This window comes from Oryctolagus cuniculus, chromosome 6 (assembly GCF_051225735.1).
Source record: "Oryctolagus cuniculus isolate XC-2025 breed Fujian yellow rabbit chromosome 6, ASM5122573v1, whole genome shotgun sequence".
Classification (NCBI taxonomy): Eukaryota; Metazoa; Chordata; class Mammalia; order Lagomorpha; family Leporidae; genus Oryctolagus; species Oryctolagus cuniculus.
This window is the reverse complement of record NC_142872.1, coordinates 146,724,106-146,750,704: the sequence shown is the minus strand read 5'-3', so window position 1 is coordinate 146,750,704 and position 26,599 is coordinate 146,724,106. Positions and strand designations below refer to the sequence as shown.

At 42.4% G+C, this 26,599-nt stretch overlaps 1 protein-coding gene across 1 annotated transcript in view; it reads left to right on the top strand.

Moving 5' to 3' along the window:
* The window catches only part of SNTB1 (syntrophin beta 1), a 291,356-nt gene that overhangs the window by 252,280 nt on the left and 12,477 nt on the right, over positions 1-26,599 (top strand). The window contains exon 5 of the mRNA XM_002710756.6: positions 6,677-6,816. Within this exon, the coding sequence (XP_002710802.2) occupies positions 6,677-6,816 (140 nt within the window). The remainder of the gene's footprint in view (positions 1-6,676; positions 6,817-26,599) is intronic.

Here is a 26,599-nt window from a genome sequence, read left to right as displayed (position 1 = left end):
GTGGATATTCAGTATTTTCAGCAACAACATTGTAAAGGTAAACTTTCTCTATTGAACTTCCTTTATCCTTTTGTTGGAAGTTAGGTGCCTGTTACATGTGAATATATTTTGTTCCTTCTGTCGACTCTTTGCTACTGGTCTATCTGTCTAACTGTTCTGGCTAGAATACATGGAAAAAAGGGAAAAGCGTGGATATTCTTGCCTAAATTTTTGAGTGTAAAGTATTGAAAGTGTAAACTTTCATCAGGAAGCATGACATCGGCTGTACATTTTTCACAGATACACTTTATCAAAGTGAGGAAACTCCATTATTTTCTTATTTTCTGAGTTTTTTTCAGGAATCAGTGTAGATTTTGTTTTGACTTTGTTAATATGGGAGAGCATTGATTTTTAATTTTTTTAATTTAATTTTATTTGAAAGGCAGAGCAAGAGACAGAAACAGTCACAGATGCAGAGACAGACACAGACACAGACACAGAAATTTTCTGACTTCTGATTCACTCACCAAAAGCCTGAAATATCCAGGACTGGGCCAAGCAGAAGCCAGAAGTCCAGAACTCAGTTTGGGTCTCCACATGGGTGGAAGGGACACAAACACTTGAGCTGCCACCTGCTGCTGCCTCCAAGAGTGTGCATTATGTAGAAGCTGGATCACAGGTAGAGTAGCTAGAACTCAAACCAGGCACTCCCATATGGCGTGTGGGTGTTCCAGGCAGCAGCTTATCTAAAATATTGTTTAATTAACTAAAATGTTGTTTAGAATATTTAAACTTATGATTATGGGGGATATTTTTATTCTATTATCTTTGTCTTCTTTTAGTATCAGTTTTGGATGGCCTCTAGAACAAAATAGAAGTATTACCTGCTGTTCCCCGTTGTGAAAGAGTTCTATAGAATTCATATGGCTTCTTTAAATGTCTGATAAGCTTGTTTAATGAAAATATTGATCCTTAAGTACCCTTTCTAGGAACAATTTTAACCAAAAATTCAGTTTTTTTTTTTCGTAGAAGTTTGGTAGTTTGTGTTTCCTGAAGACTTTATCAGTTTCATCTGAGTTGTCAAGTTTATTAGCATAAAATCCTTCACAGATATCTTTAACTAATATTCAGTATTATTTTCAGTATTAAATATCTGTAGCCTATGTTGCAATTTCCCTGTAGCTGGAGATTTGAGTGGCCTTGCTTGGCATTTTTTCTGTATTTAAAAACTATTCTTCATTTTGTTAGGTTGCCTTGATCATTGTCTGGTTCTCTTGAGTTGGCACAAGGATGAATTATTTCATGCTTGTAAAGTATTTGGATGTTGATAAATGTTCATTATTATTATCCTGGTATCTTGACATCCTGTCCTTTTTGTTCTAAATACCCAGTGACCTGAGGTGAAAGAGACTTAAACATTTGTTGAGATGACCGTGCTCTCCAACACAAAAGTTGCAATCAGCCCTCCATTGTGAGCGTTTTCCCTCCGTTATTGATCCTTCTCCCTCTTTCCTGGGCAGTACGTACAAGAAGGAAGAGGAACTTAAAATGAGCAATGGGGGCACTTTAAGTTTTCCCACCTACCACATGGGAAGTACCTGGTATAGGTTGTCTGTCTCTGAATGATCACAAACAGTATGGGAGCCCATTACCAGCTCGTTACACATCAGAGAACAAGTGTTGATAACAGTTAAGTAACCTATAATATTCCTCACTGGGAACTAACAAAGCTGAATTTTGAAGCCAGTGGTTTTTACTGTAAAGAACATGAACCCTCTCTGCTACCCATGATCCAGGTGCAAGGTATTGAGCCGCGGCGCCGGCCTACTTTACTTCTGATCCAGCTCCTTGTTAATGTGCCTGGGAAAGCAGTGAAAGATGGTCCAAGTACTTGGACCCCTGCACCCACATGGGAGACTGGGAAAAACTCCTGGCTCCTGGTTTCGGATCTGCCCAGCTCTGGCCTCTGTGGCCATTTAGGGGAGTGACCCAGCAGATGGAAAATCAATAAATCACTCTCTCACTCTCTCACTCTCTCACTCTCTCACTCTCACTCTCACTCTCACTCTGTCTCTGCCTCCCTGCCTCTCCCTCCTTCTCTCTGTAACTGCCTTTCAAATAAGTAAATAAATCATTTTTTAAAAAAAGATAATTGTGTTTAATAATTGAATTTAGAGAGGCCATTAGCAATTTCAGACTGCATCATTTGGCAGATGAAGAAACTTAGATTCAGCAAAGGCAAATAATTATCCCTCAAGTTTTCCGAATCCTTTAATTTGATGTTCACTAGCCTTTACCTTAGTGTAATAGTAAAAACAGCGAATTTTCAAGACTTACCTTGCTCACTGCATGAAAGACACTTTTCTAAGTCCTCTAATGTATTAATTCACTTAATCCTAACCATTTTGCCTCAGAGAATTCCTAGAAAATATCTGCAAAAGTGGCACTGAAAAGTTTTTGTAAAACTGTGTCTTTGGAAGTAATCTGCAGATTTGTAGGATCACAGAGGAGAAGAGACCAACATGCTTCATACTCTATTCCAAGACTTGCCAGCAGTCACACTCAGAGGTGTGGCTAGAGGTAGAATAAACAGATAAAGTCAGAGCCCCAGCCAAGAGGCAACCCCATACAGACTTTCTTTTTACATATTGTTCTATGAGTTCTCACTAAAGCTGTACAAAAAGTTCAAAAGATGTAAAGAACTTGAAAGCCACTGAACTAGATGACTTCTGGGATCTCTCAATTTGAGGACTCAGGGACTCTATCTCCCACAATTCCTGCCAGCAACTTCCTACCACCAACTCTTTTTTTTTTTGACAGGCAGAGTGGACAGAGAGAGAGAGAGAGAGACAGAGAGAAAGGTCTTCCTTTGCCGTTGGTTCACCCTCCAATGGCTGCCGCGGCCGGCGCACCACACTGATCCGATGGCAGGAGCCAGGTGCTTCTCGTGGTCTCCCATGGGGTGCAGGGCCCAAGTACTCGGGCCATCCTCCACTGCCTTCCTGGGCCACAGCAGAGAGCTGGCCTGGAAGAGGGGCAACTGGGACAGAATCCGGCGCCCCGACCAGAACTAGAACCTGGTGTGCCGGCACTGCAAGGCGGAGGATTAGCCTAGTGAGCCGAGGCGCTGGCCACCACCAACTCTTAAATTCTTCATTCCATGTTGTGAACCATTGCTCCCATGTTCCGTGAAAGTAAACATGGGAATGGGATTCAGCTTCCCAAAGATGGCTTCAAAAAATTCAGAAATGAAATTTCAAAATTATTTTCTTTCCTTTATCTTCTTCATTAGAAAAACATGATCAGTTCTTGAGAAACTGATGGTTGTAGCATCCAAAAGAAGCTGGGGTGGAATGCAAGTTTCTCGTATATGTTTCAGGAGTCACTCTGCAATCGAATACAGACATCCCCCACACATTTGCACTAACATTGAAATATCTTTGGGTGTGAATAAAGCTGGAAGTTTTCATTAAAACAATAGCATAAATACATCTGATAAAAATTCTTCAAAAGCTAAGTTGTGAGGCTCATGTAGCACAGGGTGTGGTTTTAAAAATCCCTCTTTTTCAGCATGAAGTATTTTTTCTGGCAAAAGTCAGTAGTCCTCATGAGCAGTCTTCTACCCTCAAGCTTTTATGTAATATTAAGGTGATAGCTCTGCACACAGGAATGGTAGAAAATACTTGCTCCAAGTAGTCTCACAGCAGATTTGAACATATCCACATGGGGCTCTTTATAAACTCCCAAATGTTTACAGGTCTTGGAATTATTGAAACCTCCATAAGCCATTTGACATCTGGGTGAGTTTGTGATTCCACCAATGGAGAGATCTGCATTGACAATTGGTATTTATTGTTGAGTTTTATTTTGCAAACTTAACATTATTTTGGGAGAATGATGCTTTGTCATGTCCACATTTAAATGACTGATTCCAGTCAAAGTTAATGGATCAAATCTGACTAGGTAAGTAAGATAGTCACATGGGGAGGATCATTTGTAGCTTCTCCAGTTGTATTTAATGAGGTGGAAAAGTAATTTACTAAGTTTAATGTAGGAGCTGGAAAAATTTATTCTGAATACCCCCTCTACCCCCCGAAACCACTTTTTGCCTTGAAACCAGAGCTTATTCACCTTGTAGGATCTGGCACATTACCTTCTCTAACAATCCATTTTGATCTCCCAAAGATGCTATTTTTCTATTGGAAAAAAAATCTTTTTATAAAAGCAATAGACTAGAGCTAGGTTATATATTCATAATATATGTAAAAGTTGGGATAAGCCTGTCAGTTACACTCTAGTATAAATAGTTGAAAGTTGATAAAGGTATTTTTTTTAAGAAAGGGAGGTTTTGTCTGGAGTTGTTGGAAGAAGTTCATTAAAATATAATAATATAAAATATAATTCATTGTTCATTAAAATATAGTAATTCATTATTCTGTGAATTCTTCCTTGGAGAACTTAGAAAATGCTGGTAGGAGAAGATACTGAAATTGTCAATACCCATGATCATCTTGGCTTGCCTTATAATTTTTCACAAGGTAAGTCATACCTTGGCATATTGCTGCCATTTTCAAAAGACACCATTTTTAACATGCTTAAAAATTGGTGGGCCTGCCAAAATCGCCCCCTCTCCCAAAGATTCATTGAGTGTGTTACTATCTACCACTATCATGCTAAGTGCTTAACTCACACTGTTTTCTTTAATGCCCTCTGTAGTGTTATAAGTGCAGACATTTATTCTGTACTGCCTGAAGCATTTTGCAAATTTTTCCTCATTTAATCTTCACAACAACCCTCTGATATTGGTACTATCATTTCCCACTTTACATATACAGAAACTGAGATACAAGATAACTTGAAGAAGACCCCACAGCTAGTAAATTGTGGAATAGCAATTTGGGTTCAGGCATTCCAGTTCCGAGTCAGCACTCCTAACCACTGTTACAGATGATGTTATCCTTGTCAGTGAGGAAATGCAAGTGCAGAGAATAATAACTTGTCCAAAGTCACACAGGCAATAAATAACAGAACTGAGACTCAGGCACCTTTAGGTAGAACCTACAAAACTCAAACCTTACATCATCTTGTACTTCTTGTCCACTTCGATCACTCATTCCTAGTGTACTAGATAATGAGTGTTAGCTTAAAGCAAAAGTTACACCCATGTGTCCACCTCAATACAAATTCATTAAGGCAATTCAGATAAGGTAATGGTAAACATACAAAGGGAAGAAATTAGCTTTGCTGTTATTGTACGGTCTAGCTTACTGAATAGATACTGAGTTGTGGTATGTTATGAGAAGGTTGCATCTTCACTTAATTAGTTGCCAGTGTCAGAGTCAAACTTAACCTCATCTAGAGTGGTGCGTCTTAATCTTTAATGATCTTACGTATGACCTGAACATCTTGTTAAAATGTAGGTTCTGATTCAGATCTGGCTGGGCCTGAGACTCTTCTAGCAATCTCCATTTGATGCTGCTGCTGTTTGGAATATGTGGTTCATGTTCGAGGTGAACTGAATTGTTCCAGACAAACTTCAAGATGAATCCAGGGGCCCAGAGTTCAAACTAGAAGGAAAGCATTTTTATACACAAAAGAAAGTTTACAGACTTTGAGAAAGATTAACACTGAGCCAAGGGAATGGTTCATGAGATAAGGTCTGAGTTACTCTCTGGATTGGAAGGGACCTTAAAATTAATCAAGTCCAGTTATCCAGCTGATTTTGAGTCCTCTAACATCCCTGCTATGTCATCTCAGCCCTGGAGTTAAGAACTGGCTGCATTTGGGCTGATATTGTGGCATACCAGGTGAAGCCACTGCCTGAGATGCTGGCATTCCATATGAGCTTGAGTTTGAGTCCCAGCTGCTCCACTTCTTGTCCAACTCCCTGCTAATGGGCCTGAGAAAGCAGAGGAAGATGGCCCAAGTGTAAGTGCTTGGGCCCTACCATCTATGTTGGAGGCCTGAGTGGAGTTCAAGCTACTGGCTTCAGGGTGACCCAACCCTAACCATTGTGGTCATCTGGGGAGTGAACCAGCAGATGAAAGCTCTAGCTCTCTCTGTCTCCCCTCTTCTCTCTATAACTGTGTATTTCAAAATAAGTAAATATTTGTTTTCAAAAAAGACAGTTACACGCATACAGATACACACACAAAGAATTCTCTCCATTGAATGGAACTGAACATTCCATAGAGCAAAAGAAACGTCAAGATGGTGCTTGAATTATCAAATCAATCTCCTGCCTACAAGAAACTGTACTATCTCACACTTGTATGGGTAGATATTTGCCTCCATAGTATGTTTTTCAGAGCTTTGCATGTTTATACAAATGGTTTCACGCTTTATCATTTCATAATAAAAACAGTATACTATATTAGAGAGTCAGCTGGCATACTTACTCCTCTGAAGCATTTGCCTCCTACTGTAAAATAAAGATTCCGTGCTGAGTGGCAGGTGAGAAGCAGAGACGATGGATAGCAGCTGGGCTACTTCTTGGCTGTACTAACTACACACCTGGGTCTTCAAGACTGGATATTTTCGGGCACCAGGGATCAAGAATCATGGAATCATGATTTGAGTTCTTTTCTTCCATATTGATTGTGTAGCTTGAATAAAAGATATTCCTACTGTTGGGTCCTCTGATTGGCAGATGCCAGTTTCATTTTTCTAACTGAACTTTCTCTGCTTTGTGTTTCAGGTGCCAGGGGAGAGTGAGAAACAGTGGAAACCATCCCTGGTTGTACTGACTGAAAAGGATCTTCTAATCTATGAGAGCATGCCACGGAGGAAGGAAGCCTGGTTCAGCCCAGTTCACTCCTACCCTCTTCTTGCCACCAGGTAGCCATGGCCTTGGGTTTGGTATGATTTATTTGAGGTTGATACAATTTCAACACATTATACTGCTTACTGTTGCAGCAGGAGATAAAGCTCTTCAAGAATGGAGACATATATTTTAGCCAGGTATATTATCATATGTGGTTTTTCTGGTCAAAGATGAGGCAATGGGGAGACAATAAGCAAAACACCCATGTATCATCTAGGAACAGGGATGCCTGTGAGATGGTTCCAGTCTAGCAACAATACTGGGACTCTATCCCGTTCCCTATGAAATGAACTAGACTCATGTGTTTGTAGTCTTGAGGTTCAACTAGAATCATAAAGCAAGGTTCTTCACTTGGTGTGGGATAAAAGATGTCATATGTGAGGGTCCCGCTGTGCTGCTTCAGGCTTTCTCAAGTGCAAGAAGTCACATACAAGTTCTTCAGTTCTGTGGAAATACGCTCCCAGCCTCTGTCTCTTTCTTAGAACCCTCAGGGCATATTTATTGTTCATGTGAAATATGGTTTGCTTAAAAAAAAACTTCATTGAAGTATGATCTTCATGTAAAAAGCTGTAAATATTTAATGTATATAATTTTTAAGTTTGAAGGTAAGTATGCATTCATGAAACCATCACCAAAATTAATACCATAAACATATTGATAATCTAAAAAAATCTTCCTGCCCTCTTTATTATATGTGTGATAAAAATATACAACATAAGACCAACGCTCTTAGCAATTTTGGGGGTACATAATACCACACTGCTAACCACAGGCTTTGTGCTATGCAGATCTCTGGAACTTAGTCATCTTACATGATTAAAAGTTTGTGTTCATTGACTAACACTCCTCTTCTCTTCTCTGCTAATCCCGGCAACCTCCATTCTGCTCTCCACTTCTGTGAATTTGACTATTTCAAATTAGTTGTATTAGTGGAGTCAGGTAGTATTTGTCCTCCTGTGTCTGGCTTACTTCATATTTAGTGTAATGTCCTTTAGCTGCATTCCTATTGTCGCAAATGGTAGGATATTCTTTTTTAAAGTTGAATGATATTCTCTGTAATACAACATTTTCCTTCTTGATAGACGTTTACAATCATTATACTTCCTGATTTCAAAATATATTCTAAAGCTACAGGAACCAAAACTATAGGGCTTTGACATAAAAACATATAGATCAATGGACCTGAATAAGAACCCAGGAGGGGGAAAAAAACCTTCCATTTAAGGTCAGTGGATCTTTAACAGGGATGCAACAAATGCACAGTGAGGAAAAGGATTGTCTCTTCAACAAACAGGACCAGAAAAAGTAGATATCCACATGCAGAAAAATATAACTGGACACTTAACTTATACCACAAAAATCAATTCAAAATGAAATACTTAAACATAAGACATAAAACTTCCAGAAGAAAATACAGGGAAAAATCATCTTGACATTATCCTTGACACTGGTTTCTTTTGCTATGACAACAAAAGCACAGGCAACAAAGGCAAAAATTAATGGGATTATGTCAAACTAAAAATCTTCTGCAAAGCAAACAGTTGGCAAAATGAAAAGGCATCCTACAAAATGAGAGAAGATTTACAAGCTACATATCTGATAAAAAGTTAAAGTTCAAAATATGAGCATAAGAATGTCTTTCTTTTTTTTTTTTTTTTTTTTTTTTTGACAGGCAGAGTGAACAGTGAGAGAGAGAGAGAGAGAGAAAGGTCTTCCTTTGCTGTTGGTTCACCCTCCAATGGCCGCCGCAGCCAGCACGCTGCAGCCAGCGCACTGCGCTGATCCGATGGCAGGAGCCAGGTACTTATCCTGGTCTCCCATGGGGTGCAGGGCCCAAGTACTTGGGCCATCCTCCACTGCACTCCCTGGCCACAGCAGAGAGCTGGCCTGGAAGAGGGGCAACTGGGACAGAATTTGGTGCCCTGACCGGGACTAGAACCCGGTGTGCCAGCGCCGCAAGGCGGAGGATTAGCCTAGTGAGCCGCGGCGCCGGCCCTTTCATTTCAATAGGAAAAAAAATCACTCAATTTCAAAAATGGTAGAAGAACCTAAACAGGCATTACTCCAAGGAAGACATACAGCTTACCAACAGGCATATGAAAAAGCAAGAAACATCACTAACTATCAGGAAAATGTAATTCAAAACTACAGGAGGGGCCAGCACTGTGGCATAGCAGGTAAAGCCATAGCCTGCAGTGCCAGCATCCCATATGAGTGCCAGTTTGAGACCCAGCTGCTCCACCTCCAATCTGGTTCTCTGCTGTGGCCTGGGAAAGCAGTGGAGGATGGGCCAAGTCCTTGGGCCCCTGCACCCACATGGGAGACCAGGAGAAGCTCCTGGCTTCGGATCAGCACAGCTCCGGCCGTTGCGGCCAACTGGGGAGTGAACCAGCGGATGGAAGGCCTCTCTCTCTCTCTGCTTCTCCTTCTCTCTCTGTGTAACTCTGACTTTCAAATAAATAAATAAATCTTAAAAAAAAAAAGAAAACTACATGAAATACCACCTCATCCCTAGTAGCATGGCTGTCATCAAGAAGAACAATAACATGTTGGGAAGGATAAAGAGGAAAGGAAATTCTTGTACACTCTTCATAGGAAAATAAATTGGTGCAATCTTTATGGAAGACAGTATAGAGAAACTCTGAAAATTAAAAATGCATCTACCATATGCCCCACCTCTGAGCATATATCCAAAAGAATACAAATCAGAATATCAAAGAGTTATCTACACTCCCATGTTTATTGCAGCATTATCTCACAGCAGCCAAGAATGAAATATGTTCTTATTGCATCCAGCCCTGTCCTCTTCTTTGAAGGCCTATATCCTATATATAGGATAGGCCTTTGAGGCCTATATCCTGAGAGCAAAAGTGAAACAAACCTGAGTTTTGCCTTCAGGCATCCAGCAACTCCCAGTTGGCTTCTGTTGCCAACTCTTTATAGGTGTGCTTTATGACAATGGGCTGTTGTAATTCCTTTCATACCCCTTTTTCTTTACCTAAGAGTTTAGCATGCTGACATCATATTTGTAGCCCTCCTGTCATAGTGCCTGATGTTGGGCATTATATCAAATGTTTGTTGAATGAATTATTGAACAACATGGGGCAAGCCCCAGAAAGAGTTTATTCCCAGATTTTCAGGTTTGGGGGCACTTGTCCTCAGCAACAGGTAGACAGAAGTCAGATAAGTTCTCATCCTGGAAGGACCAAGGTGCCACACAGGTTTTAGTCAGGGCTGAAGTGCAGGCAAGAGAATTAGATTTGGTAGCAGAGCGAAAGGTAGCACAAGATTAACTTGTCAATAGCAGGCAGAGCTGAAATTCCTTAGAGTCCTTCTTACTTCCAGACATAGTTGATAACAGAGAGCAGAAAAGTAGAAGTTATTGACCACAGGGCTGGAGAAAGGCGGTTTTCAGGACCTGAGAGCCAGGTTTAGATCACTTTAAAAATAAAATTTAGGCCGGCGCCGGCGGCTCAATAGGCTAATCCTCCACCTAGCGGCGCCAGCACACCAGGTTCTAGTCCCGGTCGAGGCACCGGATTCTGTCCCGGTTGCCCCTCTTCCAGGCCAGCTCTCTGCTGTGGCCAGGGAGTGCAGTGGAGGATGGCCCAAGTGCTTGGGCCCTGCACCCCATGGGAGACCAGGAGAAGCACCTGGCTCCTGGCTTCGGATCAGCGCGGTGCGCAGGCTGCAGCGGCCATTGGAGGGTGAACCAACGGCAAAAGGAAGACTTTTCTCTCTGTCTCTCTCTCACTGTCCACTCTGCCTGTCAAAAAAAATAAAAATAAAAAATAAAAAATAATAACATTTAACAGGATATAACATTTAAGACTCCCAAGTTTCAAAAGTCTTTGGCGGAATGACTATAAACATACTATAAAGCATTATCATAAAATCTCAATAATCAGAAAGTTAATATGCTAAAATGTTCATAGAAAGATTTGGGCTATGCCTTGGGGCCCATTCAGATTCAGTCAATCACCAGCGTTTTCGGTAGTTTACATCCACAGTTCCTTCTATGAGCACCGATGTTCAGATCGAGACATTCCCACAGCGAAAACCAATGAAAGACTGGCACACAGGCACTGTATTCCAGTTTCTACGAATGGCGCTTGCACTTGTGCCTCTTCAAATGAATTTATTTCAAGGTGAAATAAGGTAGAGTTTACAAGTAACTCTAAGGCAACAAGAAAATAAAATTAATGCTAGTAGAGAGCTTTCTCCTCAGTTTCTAGGCTTTCAGATCAATAGAGACTGCTTTTTCATTTATTCATTCATCAATATTTATAAAGTGCCTTCTGTGTTCCAGGAATTATAATTGGAGCAAGGAGTAAAGAAGTGAAAACATTCAAACTAGTGAACCTGTCTCTGCCTTGCCATGCCAGTCTCAAATAAAGTGAACTGGTGTGCAGGGCATGCAAGGAATCTCTTGGAACAAATACAGCAGAAAGTGTGTACCTCTGCCTGGAGATTGGCCAAGGAGCCCTCACAGTGAAAGCAATGCTTGAGCTGAAGCCTGGGCGACAACTCACCCCAGAAACAAGGCTTGGGAGCTAGAAAAAGGGGCGTGGGCATTCTTGGCCAAGTGGGTGGTACACCGAGTTCAGGCCGCGCTGGCCTGGCTACAGCACTAACTGTGGCCTTGGAGAGAAAACGAAAGCAGATCAAATGCTCGCTAAGTACCCAGCACTTGGCATAAACTAGCTCCAACAAGTCTTTTCTCTATTTCTTAATGTAATCATTCAAGAGACAGCGCTCCCATCCTCTGGTTCACTCAACAAACACCCATATCAGCCTGTGATTGGCTGAAGCAGGAACTGGAAACTCAATTCAGGTCCCCCACATGCGGCACAGGAACTCTGGTAACTTGAGCCGTCACCACTGCCTCCCCAGGGTCTGTGTTGACAAGAACCTGGAATTAGGAGCCAGAGCCAAAGCCAGGTGTTGAACTCAGGCACTCTGATATAGGATACAGGCTTCTAAACTATTCAGCTAAACAGTCAAATTAATTTTAAAATTTAAAATTCTTAAATTTTTAAATTTAATTTTAAAATTAATTTAATTTTTAAAATTTTTATTTATTTTCCTTTTTATTAAAAAGGCAGAGAGAGAGAGGAGAAGGAAAGAGACCGAGTCCTACTACCCACTTATTGACTCTCCAAATGCCCACAACATCCAAGGCTGGGCCAAGCCAAAGCCAGTAGCCCAGAATTCTATTTGGCTCCTGTGTTGGTAGCAGGGACTTGGTTTCCTCAACTGAAAAGTAGAATCCTAATATTTTATTGTGCAGTGATTATGTAAATTAAAATATGAGTATAGTATAATATTATTCATACAAAATGCTTGGGACCAGAAATATTTCAGATTTTGAATTTTTTGGATTTTGGAATATTTACATATACATAATGATGTATTTTGGGAATGGAACTCTAGTCCAAACATGAAATTTACTTATATTTCATAAACATTTTATAAACATAGCCTGAAGGTAATTTTATACAATATTTTTCATGCATTGTGGTATGGAATTTTCCATTTATGGTATCATTTCAGCATTTAACAAATTTATAATTTTGCAGCATTTTATATATTGGATTTTCAGATTAGGAATATTTAACCTGTAATATAGACTGGGCAGCTTAAACTGCAGAAATTTACTTTCCTACATTTCTAGAGGCTGGAGGTCCAAGATAAGGGTGAACCCCACGTAGGTTTCTGGTGAAGGTCCCCTTTCTGGCTTGTAGCCAGCCACCTCTTTCTGTGCCCTCCTGTAACCTCTTCCTTGTGTGTGAGCTGTCTGGTGTGTCTTTCATGAGGACACTGATCCTGTTGGATCAGGGCCACTTCTGTGGTGACAGTTACCTTCAGTAGCTCGTTAATCTGCCTCATCTCCAAGTGCAGTCACATTGAAGGTTAGAGCCTCAACACACGAATCCGGGGGAAAGACACAGTTCCATTCATGGCATTGATACATCGAGAGCCTTATTAAGCAGGTGCCCAGCCTGAAGCAGGACTGGGCCACTATCAGCTGGCCCTCCCCTTTGGCAGTGCTGCCAAGCTTTGTTCACAGTGTTAGAGAGAGAGTGGCTGGGACTGTAGCCGATAGGAAACAGGTTTCTTCCAAATCGAATTACTCCTTCAGACAGTTCCTAGTTGGTTTGTTTTCCTGGGTGGCATTTTTGAGGCCCAGGTACATCTAATTTATATTTTTCTGTAAGATGAAAATCTGATTGTGTCTCCTACCCATGGCAGCAGACATGCTTGCAACGTGTTCTTGGTGTCGACCACCAAGCAGTGAGGTTTACGAGCAGTCATTTCTCCTGCTCACAAAACTCCAAAGGCAGCCCTGTGCATCAGCAGTGCAATTTATCACAGCACCCCTGGGAAGCTTGCGAACATGTTGTAATTTCAGCTATTATCATCGCTCGGCCTTTTATGAGTCCTTGGGAAAACATTTTTTGCTTATCCAAAATTTATTTGATATTGCTGAGCATTTTTAAAAAAAGGTACACTTGCCCATATGGAGTAAGAGTGTTGGTTTTTTGTCACTGTCGTCATAATTGGCAAGTGAGATGGTTCTAGAGGGAGCGAGGATTAAGGTCGCAATATTTCTGGAATTTTTAGAGGAGATTTAGCTGGGAAATTCTGCACACCCGGTCTCTGTGGCTGGCAGAACTTTTAGAAACACAGAGTTTGTAAAAAGACTGATGTTGCTCTGAGCCCAGTCTGCTGACCCATGGGCCTGAGAGGAGGGTGTGGAGTTGCCTTGCATGATATTATAGGCACTGAGAACTGTGCACGCTACTTCCACGCCACTTGGGAGCCAAGGGCACTGAGCGGTTCTACTAAACATGCAGAGTGATCTTTGGTGCCTGAGGAACTAACCTGTTTCTAAATGCTAAAAGTAGTTGCTGCCTCGGGCCAGCCTCTGAAATTTTTGGAAGCTTTTCACTGGGGAAGTTTGGTCAATTGCATTTGTCAAACATTAAATTATAATCAGCCTGTGATTTGCATGCTAAGCCTGCAAGGCATCCCCACTCTCAGGGCATGTCAGAATAGCTGTGGGCATTCCCTAGAGTGACAGGAAAGTGTCTACATTCCCAAAAAGCCACACCACATCAAGCCAACAAGGCTAGCATTTGTCTTCCACATACAGCCATCCCATTGTTCCTGTTTACCTTGCGGACTGGCTAGCTGCTGGCCTGCCGTCCTCCCCACCTAGTAATCCTGAGCTCCTCAGAGTTGGTGGGGGGAGATCCACAGATTAGGATTTAGGCAAACCAAGAGTTGAATCCCGAGACTGTGATCTTCAAATCAGAATGCCCTCATCTGTGTGAAGGGACCATAGTATCATCTTACACCGATCAACAGGGCGGATGGAGATACTATAGTAAATGTTAAGTCGGGCCGGCGCCGTGGCTCACTAGGCTAATCCTCCGCCTTGCAGCGCCAGCACTGGGTTCTAGTCCTGGTCGGGGCGCCGGATTCTGTCCCAGTTGCCCCTCTTCCAGGCCAGCTCTCTGCTGTGGCCAGGGAGTGCAGTGGAGGATGGCCCCAAGTACTTGGGCCCTGCACCCCATGGGAGACCAGGAGAAGCACCTGGCTCCTGCCATCGTATCAGCGTGGTGCGGCGGCCATCGGAGGGTGAACCAACGGCAAAGGAAGACCATTCTCTCTGTCTCTCTCTCTCACTGTCCACTCTGCCTGTCAAAAAAAAAAAAAAAAAAGTTAAGTCGATGACTTACATGTAATAAGTGATTGATAAATGGTAGCAACAGCAAGCCATGTGAATGACTGACCCTAGAAGTAACACTGCATTTTATCAGGGATGCAGTGTCTTAAAGGCACTGAGATGTAAGAAGTAAGGGCCTCGAGCTGTTGGATTATGGGGAGTGCAAGCTGGAGGTGAGGGAACTTGGAACACAACTCACACCACGAAGCCAGCTCTGAATGCTGCTTTGGAACACGCCGCAGACACACACAGCCCGTGGATGGCTTCCTCTGTGGGAGAACTGTTAAGCTCAATATGAGAGAGTTTTAACAGGTTCCTGTTGGAGACCTACATTGTAGTGGGGAGCGATGTTGGGAATTATAAAGCAAAATAGGAGACAAATAAAAGGCTGTTCTAAGAGTGGATGGTTCAGGATTTTTCCTCATGGCTTCCTTCTTTCTCCATGAAACTATGATCTTAATTGTCATTACCTTGCATGCAGAAACTCTGAAAGATCTTTTTATAATATGTATTCTGTACACACTGTGGCATATGTTGAACTAACTAAAGCATAGATGGGTGAGAGAACATGTAAGAAGGAATCATACAATTCATAGAATATATTTAAAAATTACAGTTGGAACAATGCTAAGTAATAAAAGATGGTTGACTTCAAAGACTGTCCCAAGACTTAGGAATAGTAGGATATGTGGATACCCATCACAGCACAGAAGGGCAGCACATGGATAAATTAAATCTGTACTCGACCTGAAGTCTTCATTTTACTCTTCCCTTTGAGTTCCTTTCTCCACCTCTAGTTGATGTTGGGACTTTGGCCCCCTTTTCAGGACACAGATGGGAAGAATATGGACTGTGCGTCACGTAGACTGGATTCAAATTCTGGATACTAACTGAGATTCTGTGCAGCTGGTATACTGCACAGAGCCATGCATTCCTTCTTGAGGTAGGGAAGCTCACAGAAGCACTGTGAAAGAGTCAGCTTGGACACTGAGATCGTGTTTCCACACGACCTTTCACACGTCTCTGTCCACTTTCCTTGCTTCTTGTCACTGCTGCCAGTCACGAAAGTTCACCAGGCCATGAGAAAGGTATGGAGGCCAACTCCTTGTTTCCACCTGGATTAATACTGCCTGATAGTCAAGACCCGACTCCAAACTGTTTTGTTGCTCACTGTCCTATCTTTAGTTGGTCTTTGCTATGGTTGCTATTATTCAATAATACCAACTTTTTTAGAAATGAGACTTGGACCAGCACCGCAGCTCACTAGGCTAATCTTCTGCCTGCAGCGCCGGCTCCCTGGGTTCTAGTCCTGGTTGGGGCACCGGATTCTGTCCCAGTTGCCCCTCTTCCAGTCCAGCTCTCTGCTGTGGCCCAGAAGTGCAGTGGAGCATGGCCCAAGTCCTTGGGTCCTGCACCCGCATGGGAGACCAGGAGAAGCACCTGGCTCCTGGCTTCGGATCAGTGCGGTGCGCCAGCTGCAGCGTGCCGGCCATAGCGGCATTGGGGGGTGAACCAACGGAAAAGGAAGACCTTTCTCTCTGTTTCTCTCTCTCACTGTCCACTCTGCCTGTCAAAAAAAAAAAAAAAAAAAGAGAGAGAGAGAGAGACTTAGGCTAATGGAAGTTTCAAAGACAGAAATTAAGTGATGAATCACCTGTTTTGGGCTGGAGGTAGAAGGTTCCTGGCCAGCCCCTACTACCTAACAGTTTGGTACTTCCTTTTTTTTTTTTTAAACTGGGGAGGCAGTATTGAGTAGTGCCTCTGAAGCCAGAACTGTATTTTTTTTTAAAGATTTATTTATTATTTGAAAGGCAGAGTTAGGGAGAGAGATCTCTTCCATCTGCTGCTTTACTCCCCAAATGGTCACAACGTCCAGAAACTGGAGTGTCTTCCTGGTCTCCCACATGGGTGCAGGGGCCCAAGCACTTGGGCCATCCTCCACTGCTTTCCCAGGCCACAGCAGAGAGCTGGATTGGAAGAGGAGCAGCCGGGACTAGAAACTGGCGGCCATATGGGATGCCAGCACTGCAGACATTTAACCCGCTGTGCTATAGCACCGGCCCGTTTGGTACTTCTTAATCATTCTTTGTCCTTCAGTTCTTTCCTGGTAAGCCAGTAGACTGCTAGGCTCCATTGCTGGGGGCAGTGTGTGAAAGTATTTGAGATCACCAGATTCATTGAACAGATCTGACCGGTGCTCCCTCCCTACTTTCCTCCTCTCTTTCCTCCCTCCTTCCCTCCTTGTTTCCTTCCTTGCTCTTTTTCTTTTTTTTTTTTTTTCTTGTAGCTTGCATTTTGGCATCTGCTGGGAGATGTTAATTACAGCAATTAAGTAAAATGAGGATGTAAGATTGCTTAGCAACCCAGTTACCTAATATGTAATTTTACTAATTTGGCTCAATCTGTGTGCTGCAACTGTTGTTGTTTTAATTAAGGATATTAATAATAATGTTTTTGTATGGAACATTTTATGCAACATCCTCTAATACTTATCTCGAATGAAATTAGTGCATAAGCATTCCTGTGAGGGTTTTTTGGTATTTCTTATTGTTGTCGTTGTTGTTTTTGTTGTTTTTCTCAAAACCAGTCTGGTGAGGAGGCATATACTGAGGAATCCAGAAACAACATGCTGCCCAGGACCCCAGTTGCTGGGATAGAGAGACACACTAGACCTGATCAGCAGGAAAAAAATCCCTACTGCCTCCTCTCCTGAGTGTTGGACATGGGTTTGGCCTGAAAGTAGTCTTATCAGGCAGCCACTCTGAGTGTCATGGGACCTACCACTTTGGGCATTTGAAGTAATTTTAAGAGATTTTATCCTTTCTTTCTGTGTGGCTTAGGGACCAGATAATCATATACAATTGTTTAAACTGGCTCCTTCCCAGCCATAAATGTGATATCTTAAGACTCATTTTTTTTGGAATAAAAAAAGTCACCTCTACCCCTTAAACCAAAAAGCTAACTCTAACTTTCTGAAAAAACAAGTTACTCCTAAAAACATCAGTTGCTAAAGATAGATTTAAAAGCAGAAACAGGAAATGGATGCAAGGCTGTTCTCACACATTTCATCCCCAGTGCCTCTCAAGGTCACCTTTGTTGATGGCTAAATTAGTGCTTTGAATGTAGTAGTAGCTATCGCTGCCTTGTGTGCAGGACTGGAGGTGGAAGTGAAGTCATACCGCAGTCATGGATCACACTAGCTTTTCGTTTAGTAACTCACTTAACGAATGTTTACTGAGTGCCTGATATGTGCTTGGACCCATTCCAGGTGCTCAGGATACAGAAGGAACTAATTCAATAAAACATCCCACCCTGATTGAACTTACATTCTAATGAAAATGATGGCTCTGTACAGACTTGTTCTGCAAGGTCCACACTGAAGGGATGGTGGGGCAACAGCATGCTTAGACATGAAGCATGTCCATTTAGTAACGATCAAGCACACCTTCTAAAGGGCAGGCAGAGGGGGCGTAGTTAATTCTATAGGATAGAGCCAGTACTGGTGCTGCTATGCTTCTCCAATCAGCTTGAAGTTCACGTAGGCTATATAGCCAACCTGACAGGCCTGGGCCACACCAGTTTACCCGATTGGCAGGGGTGGGGGAAATGTGCCTGGGGCTCCTGCAGCCTGGCAGCAGTCAGGTAACCCCCTACGTGGGCAGTCTCCCAGCCAGGTACAGGATCACCCAGGGCCATGAGCATACATTTTATGTCTTGCAGTATTCGCATACTACCTCATTTAATCCTCACAACAACATTGTGAGTTAGGCATAGTATTAGCTCCATTTTGGAGTTGAGGAAGCTCAGGCGTGGTCCCACAGTTAATAAGTTAGCAAGTAACAGAGCTGAGATTTGAATCCTGTTACCCCCTGCTGTGCTACCTCCTGCTTGGGGCTTCATTCATTCCCTTCTCTTTCTGTACTTTTTTCACTTATTCATACTCCTAGCTCATAGGAATTGCGAAATCTTACTGAGGTTTGTGGCTTTGCTTCCAATCATGGGAATCTGTATCTGCATTTTGTAACCAGGGAAAAGAAGCTTGTCCTTGGACTTAAAGTGGTTTCAGATAAAACATAGAAATTGGGTGTGAATTGCAGCGTAAAAGCCTGTCTCAGGGTGCCAGTATTTTTTTCTGATTGTGTCAGAAAAAGTATGTTCTGTTAGGAAACAGCATTTTCCTGGTTGTTGTAGTTTTAGTCTCTGCTACAGATACGAGACAGATGGCTATATTTTTAAGAGTACACAAATAGCCAAAAATGTAAAATAATTGAAAGATAAATAACTATTTCAGCGTCCCCCTGAGACTGTAGATCAGGACAGATCTTTGTGAGGAATCTTGAGGAATGCAAAGCGACTATTCCCTGGCAGAATGGGAAAACCCAGGCAAATTGTAGCCCTACCTTCTCAAATGTCCAAATAATGATGTCTAAAATATTTTTTTAAAGATTTTTATTTATTTATTTGATGGGTAGACTTACAGAGGGAGAGACAGAGAGAAAGGTATTCCACTCACTGGTCCACTCCACACATGGCTGCAATGGCCAGAGCTAGGCTGATCCAAAGCCAGGAGCCAGGAGCTTCTTCCACACAAGTACAGAGGCCCAAACACTTGGGCCATCTTCCACTGCTTTCCCAAGCTATGAGCAAGGAGCTGGACTGGAAGTGGAGCAGCCAGGACACAAACTGGCACCCGTAAGGGATGCCAGCACTGCAGGCAGAGACTTAGCCTATCACACCACAGCACTGACCCTGACTTCTAAAATCTTTGTTCTGTGGACATTCACTTGACACATAGTTCTCAGAATCTGGCTGCAGTAATGTGTACCCAAGTGTGGTCTACAAAAAAAGAAAATGAAAAAAAAAGTCCGTTAGGAGGCCTTGTGGCCCTGATTTCAAGGCATTTCAAAATAGATCAATTGTGTATATGTGTGTGTATATACTTTCTTTTCTCAAACTCACACTCTCATTTGAAAAATGTTTTTGAAAACCATGGAGTTAATCAGCCAACATTCAGGGAACGCCTACCATGTATTGGGAGAGTGCTAGACACCTTGGAATCCACAGTGAGACCAGGCTTCTACCCTGAAGATGTACAGAAAGAAAGTTAAAGTGTTGATCATATACGAGGGGGATAAATGTATGGGAAGCCAGGGGGGAGGGTACCTACATCAAGAAGCAGATCAGTTGGCGATGTGCCTGGTCTTGAGTTCCAGTAGATCACTGTCGTGTCAACAGCAAATTTGTTTCCCCCAGCAGCTTCTTACCCAGCCACTGGCAGTGCTGACAAATACGCAACAGCCTTTACAGAGCACCAGCTGGTGACCAGCTCCAGCGGCCTCAGCTTTGCTGGAAACACGCCTGCCTGACCTTCACTCTCAGCCAGCAAAGCATCTGTCGAAGTGTGGCTCTCCCTGGGTGGGCCACGGTCAAGGGATGGCAAAATGAAACCGTGGATTCTCCAGGGAAGAAGGTTCTTGAGCATGCCTGGGAAATCCCTGAGTGGCCTGTGCTTGGACACTGCCACGGATATCACATGCATTTATGTTTAGCCCGTCCTCTTTTCCATTCCTACCCAAAGTTCTCTATTTTCAAGACAAAATATTTCAAAACTATGCTCTTTATGAAGTTGGTTTCGATGGTGTGTTTTGGTGTCATGTAATGTGTTTGTATAGAGTGGTGTTCAGTATCACTGGTTTCCTTTGTAATTCTGTTTATTTTGTGCATTTGCACACATTACTCAGATTAGGGGACCACAGGCTTCATTAGACTGGGAAAGAGATTATGGCACAAAAACATCAAGGTCTCTCTCACCCTCATTCTCTCTCACTCTCTAAAGCAAAGGAACTTTTTTTTTTTTTTAAGATTTTTTAAGTTTGATTTATTTTATTTGAAAGGCAGAGTTAGAGAGAGAGCTTCCATCCACTGGTTTACCCCCAAGTGACCTCAATGGCTAGAGTTGGGCCGGTCCAAAGCCAGGATCATATTCCTGGTCTCCCACATGGGTACAGGGGCCCAAGCACTTGGGCCATTTTCCACTGCTTTTTCCAGGCACATTATCAGAAGTGTAGTAACCCTGAACCAACCCAGCACCCATATGGGATGCCGGTGTTGCAGGAGGTGACTTAACCTCCTAGGCCAGAGTGCCAGCCCCAAGTTCTCTCTTAAAGACACTTGTTACCTGGGAATGAATATTGTATTTCAAGTGCAGTCTGAACAGTACAGAATATAGGACTATCATCTGTTTAGTTCCAGTATGCAGATTAAATTCACATCAGTGTTACTGGCTGCTTTGGATTGAGCCAATCAGCAACCATATTTCCATTGGTGCTTTTACACTGTATCTGCCCTGTTCTAGTGTTGTTGGTATTTTAGCTCTAACTGCAGTGGTCAACTGTCTCACATCCTGATTGTTTCCTCTTCCTAGTCATGGACCATCCACTGATTTGATGCCTGTGTCGTCTACAACCTTCCATGCAAGTCACTGGTGAAAATGTTTAGCAGGATACATCTGAGGACATAGCTCTAACCGTATCCCTAATTAAATTGATCCATGAAGGCCACACTCACTTACAAAGCAAACTTTGTATCCAACACTGACTACTTTTAAATGCAAATGAATATTGAAGGAAATTTTGCCACAATACTGAGCATTCACCTTATCTACTACTTTGCTAGTCATCTTGTTTCCAAGCGAAACTGTTGAATGTAGGAAGGCCATATAGGCTCCATGAACAATACTTTCTCCTTTCCAAAACCAAAAATTATTATTTAAGCAATTCAAAGCAGACTCTTGTTTGGGAACACTGTCATAGAATCTGTGTTTTGAAAATTATGATGTAATTTGCACTTCTTAGTGCTCCCACCTCTTGCTTAGTTCCCTGGTTCCCCCAAAGAGTCCCCCTGAGCTTCATTTATTTATGTTGTGTTTTAGTCCTTCCCAGACCTTGGTGTATGGCAAGGAGCTCCTTTCGGAATGTTACTGCCTTCTGGGAGCCTGAAGACGCAGGGACGCCTCTATCTTTAACCAGCTGTGCTGTAGACAGCTTAAGAATGACTCTTATTGTCTTTGGCATTGTTAGGAATCTTCTCTTTTGGATTCTGAATTTCTCATATAAATGACTATTTCTTTTGAGTAGAATTTTGACTCAGTATAAACATGATGGCTTTTACAATGGACAATGGACATGGTTCTTTGAGGATCCTGTGGTTATCGAACTTAGAACCCAGGTAGTGAGTCCTCTTTTTATTACAATTTATTTTTATTTATTTGTAAGGCAGAGTTACAGAGAGGGAGGGAAAAAGAAAGATCTTCCATCTGTTCACTCCCCAGGATGTGCCAGGCTGACACTGGAACCTAGAACACCACCGGGTCTCCTACATGGGTTGCAGGAGTTCAAGTACTTGGGCAATTTTCTACTGGTTTCCTAGGCACATTAGCAGGGAGCTGGATCAAAAGCTAAGCAGGGACTTGAGCTGGCACTACAATATTCGATGCCAGCATCACAGGCAATGACTTAGCCACTGCTCCACAACACCAGCCCCAGGTAGTGTGTTCTTAAGATCTTAAGGGCCTCATGCAATATTGCTTTTGCTTGTCTGCATTCTGAGTTGCCTGTGAGCTATCTGAGCAGAGAGAATAGAGATGCTCAGTGAGCAGACTAATGGAACACAGTTTCCAAGATTATTTTATGGTCTAGGGGTTGGCAATGTGCCAATGCACCAGTGCAAATTCGTCTCGAGGGAAAGATTTCAGCATATGTGCAAGTTAAATTATCCCACTATTTACCTCCGTCTCTTCCTACTAGCTGCCACTCCTATCACCAGAGTGGCCCACATAACACAAGAGGAGAAAGAATCTTGATCTTGTCTTGTCCAGTGTCCTCCCCACTTTGGAATCCATGATTTGTAAAGCAGCCAGCTCTCTGTCTGTCCTCCTTGAAGTGCTATAGTGGTTGGTGAATATCCACATTTCTATGTATCATCCCAGCTTTTTACTGTTGACAATCCAAAGGAAAATTTTGTGACAGAATTGTTTAGAGTATGTGTTTTTATTAGTCTCCTGGGCTGTCATAACAAAATATCACAGACTGGGTGGCTTAAAACAACAGAAATTTAGTTCTTATAGTTCTGGAGCTTAGAACCTCAAGATTACAGGGCTATCCAAGTTGATTCTGGGTGAGGCCCGCAGGTGGTGCCTTCTTGCTGAGTGCTCACTTGCCTTTGTCTCTGAGAACACATAGAGGGAGAGAGGTCTTCAGTGTCTTCTTCCTCTTACAGCACCTGGTTCTGTGGATTAAAGCACTACCCTTAGGACTTCACTTAACCTTTATAATCTCCTTGTAGGCCATGTTTCCAAACCTGGTCATACTGGGAGCTAGGAACATATGAATTCAGTCCACTACAGGGCTGCCTGAATGTTTATTGAATGTATCAGCTGGTGAATTGTGAAATCTTAATTGATAAATGAATGAATGGGTTAGTGATTTTTATGTTCCAGGTGAGGACAGAGGGGACAATGGACATGAATAGGGCTGGAAGTTCCTCTGTGACCCTCAAAACACCCCCAACTCCAAAAATATCCTATAACTTCAACTCACAGGTCTCAGCATCTCTGCTCTCTCACTTGGTAGAGGCCAGTTGTTTAGTGTAAGAGAACAACGAGGTCACAGGTGTAGGTTTCCTCCCCTGTGGATCAATTAACTTCTTCTGAGAAGGGCTATTCCAGAGTCACAGCCTGGACATATTAGGTGGTAAGAGCAAGATCTGGATGATTTAGAATAACCCAGACACAAACAAATGTGGGAGGGCATATATGAGCACATCCAGTATTCCTACACTGAATGTTCATTAACAGTAAACAAGTACACCAACAAAACATGTATGACACATGGAGTCAACATGTACAAATTCGATACAGTTTCATAGTTTTTTGAAATTAATCTTTAAGTGGTATAGGATGTTTCTTAAAGGATATTTTAAGACTCAAAGAAGAAATAACCTTAAAACTGCTTGACATTGTAATGGATTTGCTCCCAAGCTTTTCTTTTACATAGTCAAGTTATAGAGCTCGAAGTTTCAGGCATATGTACATTAATTTCCCTACATTTACACATAGCATATGTATAATGATTTTATAGGTCTATGTAATACTCCATCCAGAAAATGCACATCATAAGCCTATCTGGGATATCTGATGTATTTCATGTGATTTTACCTGAAGAATATATCCCAGTGTGTTACCAGTATACACACTGGGCAGCAGAAAACACAATCTGCTTTCTCTCAGTGTTTACATAAAATACTGTGCATTTCACCAAACCAATATGGATATCTGCAGAAGAACACATAATTTAACATGTCTGTTATTCCAAAGATGGCAAATCAACTGATTCTTAATAAATATTAGATAATTCATGCTTCCTTAGTTCAAAAATCCGTTCGTCCTCTTCCCTTGTCTTTTAATCGATGAGAATTTAGCTTTGAGGTGAATAGCAAAGAACACCAATGGTCCTTCCCCCAGAGTCCGTTCTCCTCATTGCTGTAGCGGGCGGGGCTTCTCCATGAAGGACTCCTATGCATGGTATTTGTCAGTCTGATTCCTGGGCTTTCATCTGGCTTTGTTCTGTTGTAATTTAATTCCTTCTACTCAAATTTGAATGTACCAAATGTGAATTCACACTTCAAATGTCAATTTTCTAACAAATTGTATTTTTTGTTATTGTTGGACTCAATCTTATGGTCTCTCTTGGGAAAAATCAAGAGACAGTAGGAAATTCACAAATGGCACTCTCCATGAGAGTGGTACATCTCTTTTTTACTTTGCTGCTTCTTCTACAGTGTATTGGTGTTGGCCTTGGGTTGTGACAGAGTAGAGATCCTTGGGATAGAAATTTAGGGGCTAGAGAATAAAGACCAGTTTGGGAAGGCATAAGGGAGCCAGTTCTTGTGCAACTATGATTTGGCAAGTACTGAATTAAATTCTCTAAAGACAAGGGTACTTCAAAAGGTTCGTGGAGAAATGGAATTGAAAGATAAGTTAGTGAGGGTGTGTGGTCTAGCAGTTGACGTGCCAGTTCTCATTAAAGTGCCTGCTCTGGCTCCTGATTCCCGTTGCCCACTCATGCAGATCATGGGAAGCAGCAGGTACTGGCTCAAATGGTTGTGTCTCTTCCACACATATGGGAGATGGGAATTGAGTTCTCAGCTCTCAGGTTTGGCCTGGCCTTTGCAGATATTTAGTGGGCAAACTAACCAGTTGATGGGAGCTCTCTGTCTGTCTGCCTCTCAAATAATAAAAATATAAATGAAAAAGTAAAATATAAGTTAGTTTTTGGTACAAAAAATAGAATCTATTTTTTATATACATTTTCCATGAAGTTTTTAAAGACCTCATATTTCATTACATTTTATTTTTAATCCTGTTGAATAGGAATAGCATTGTTAAAAAAAGAAAATGGAGGGTGGGGTGAGGGCTAGAAATATGTTGAGTATTAACTATATGCACGTTTCTGTGCTAGGTAGAGTTGTTGATTATTATTAATTTTTTTTTGACAGGCAGAGTGGACAGTGAGAGAGAGAGAGAGAGAGAAAGGTCTTCCTTTTTGCTGTTGGTTCACCCCCCCAATGGCTGCCGCGGCCAGCGCACTACAGCCAGCACATTGTGCTGATCTGCAGCCAGGAGCCAGGTGCTTCTGGTCTCCCATGTGGGTGCAGGGCCCAAGCACTTGGGCCATCCTCCACTGTACTCCCAGGCCATAGCAGAGAGCTGGCCTGGAAGAGGAGCAACCGGGACAGAACCAGTGCCCCGACTGGGACTAGAACCCAGTGTGCCAGCGCCACAGACGGAGGATTAGCCTATTGAGCCGCGGTGCCAGCTGATTATTTAATCTTTACAGCACTACCTTTATGTGTGATTCATTATTTACTAGCTTTAAATTCTACATTCCAGAAACTTTTTTCATAATACTTGTTGATTTATTTGAAAGGCAGAATTATAGAAAGATAAAGAGAAATCTTCCATCCTTTGGTTCAACTCTGCAGCCAATGCCAGGAGCCAGAACTCTATCCAGGTCTCTCATGTGGGTGGCAGGGACTCAGGCATTTGGGCCATATTTCCACTGCCTTCCCAGGCACATTAGCAGAGAGGCAGACTGGAAGCAGAGCAGCCAGGATCAAATGGACATTCACATGGGATGCCAGCCTTGCAGGAGGGCAGCTTCACCTCCTGCACCAGAATGCTAGGCCCAATACTGGCAGCATGGCATACTTGCAATGTACTTTACAGTTTTAAAGCCAAGTTCTAATACAAAATAAATGTTCAATAAAAATCTATATGTCTAACAATAGGGTTCTTTTTTTTGAGAGAGAGAGTTTTGTTTGAAAGGCAGAGCAACAGAGGGAGAGATCTTTCATCCACTGGTTGACCCCCACAAATGGCCACAACAGGCAGGTCTTGACCAAACTAAAGTCAGGAGCCAGGGTCCGTCTCCAGATTTTCCTGGGGGCCCTCATGCATGGACTGTCATCAACTGCCCTCCCAGGTGCATTAGCAGAAAGCTGGGTCATAAGCGGAGTGGTAGGGACTCAAACTGGACTCTGACATGGTATAAGGGGATCACAAACAGCGACTTGAGCCACTGCAATGCAACTCTGGCCCTGATAATGGGGTTCTCATACAGCTTTTTGTATGTCCCAAACCTGTGTCCCCATTCAGGGTCCCTGATGAGTTTAACAAGCAGTGTTCTAACTGTGCCCAACTGAAACAGCTCTTAAAAAGCTAGATAGATTTCTTAAATCAACTAAAATCTAAACACCTTTAGTATCAAAATTTGAGCAACTAAGAACACATTATACACTGTTTCTTATAGGTACCTTTTCTTAGGTTTTTACCTGACCCTCAATTCCTTTAAAACCTATATTAGATTTTAGAGAAATGATCTCTGTTTTCTTCTGCCTGACCTAATGCAGAATCCCCTAGCAGCTTCCTAGTCAGTTCTGCTCAATGCCCTCCCCACTCCCGAGCTGGAGTCTCTACATGTGAAAGTCCTATGTGTGGGCACCCACAC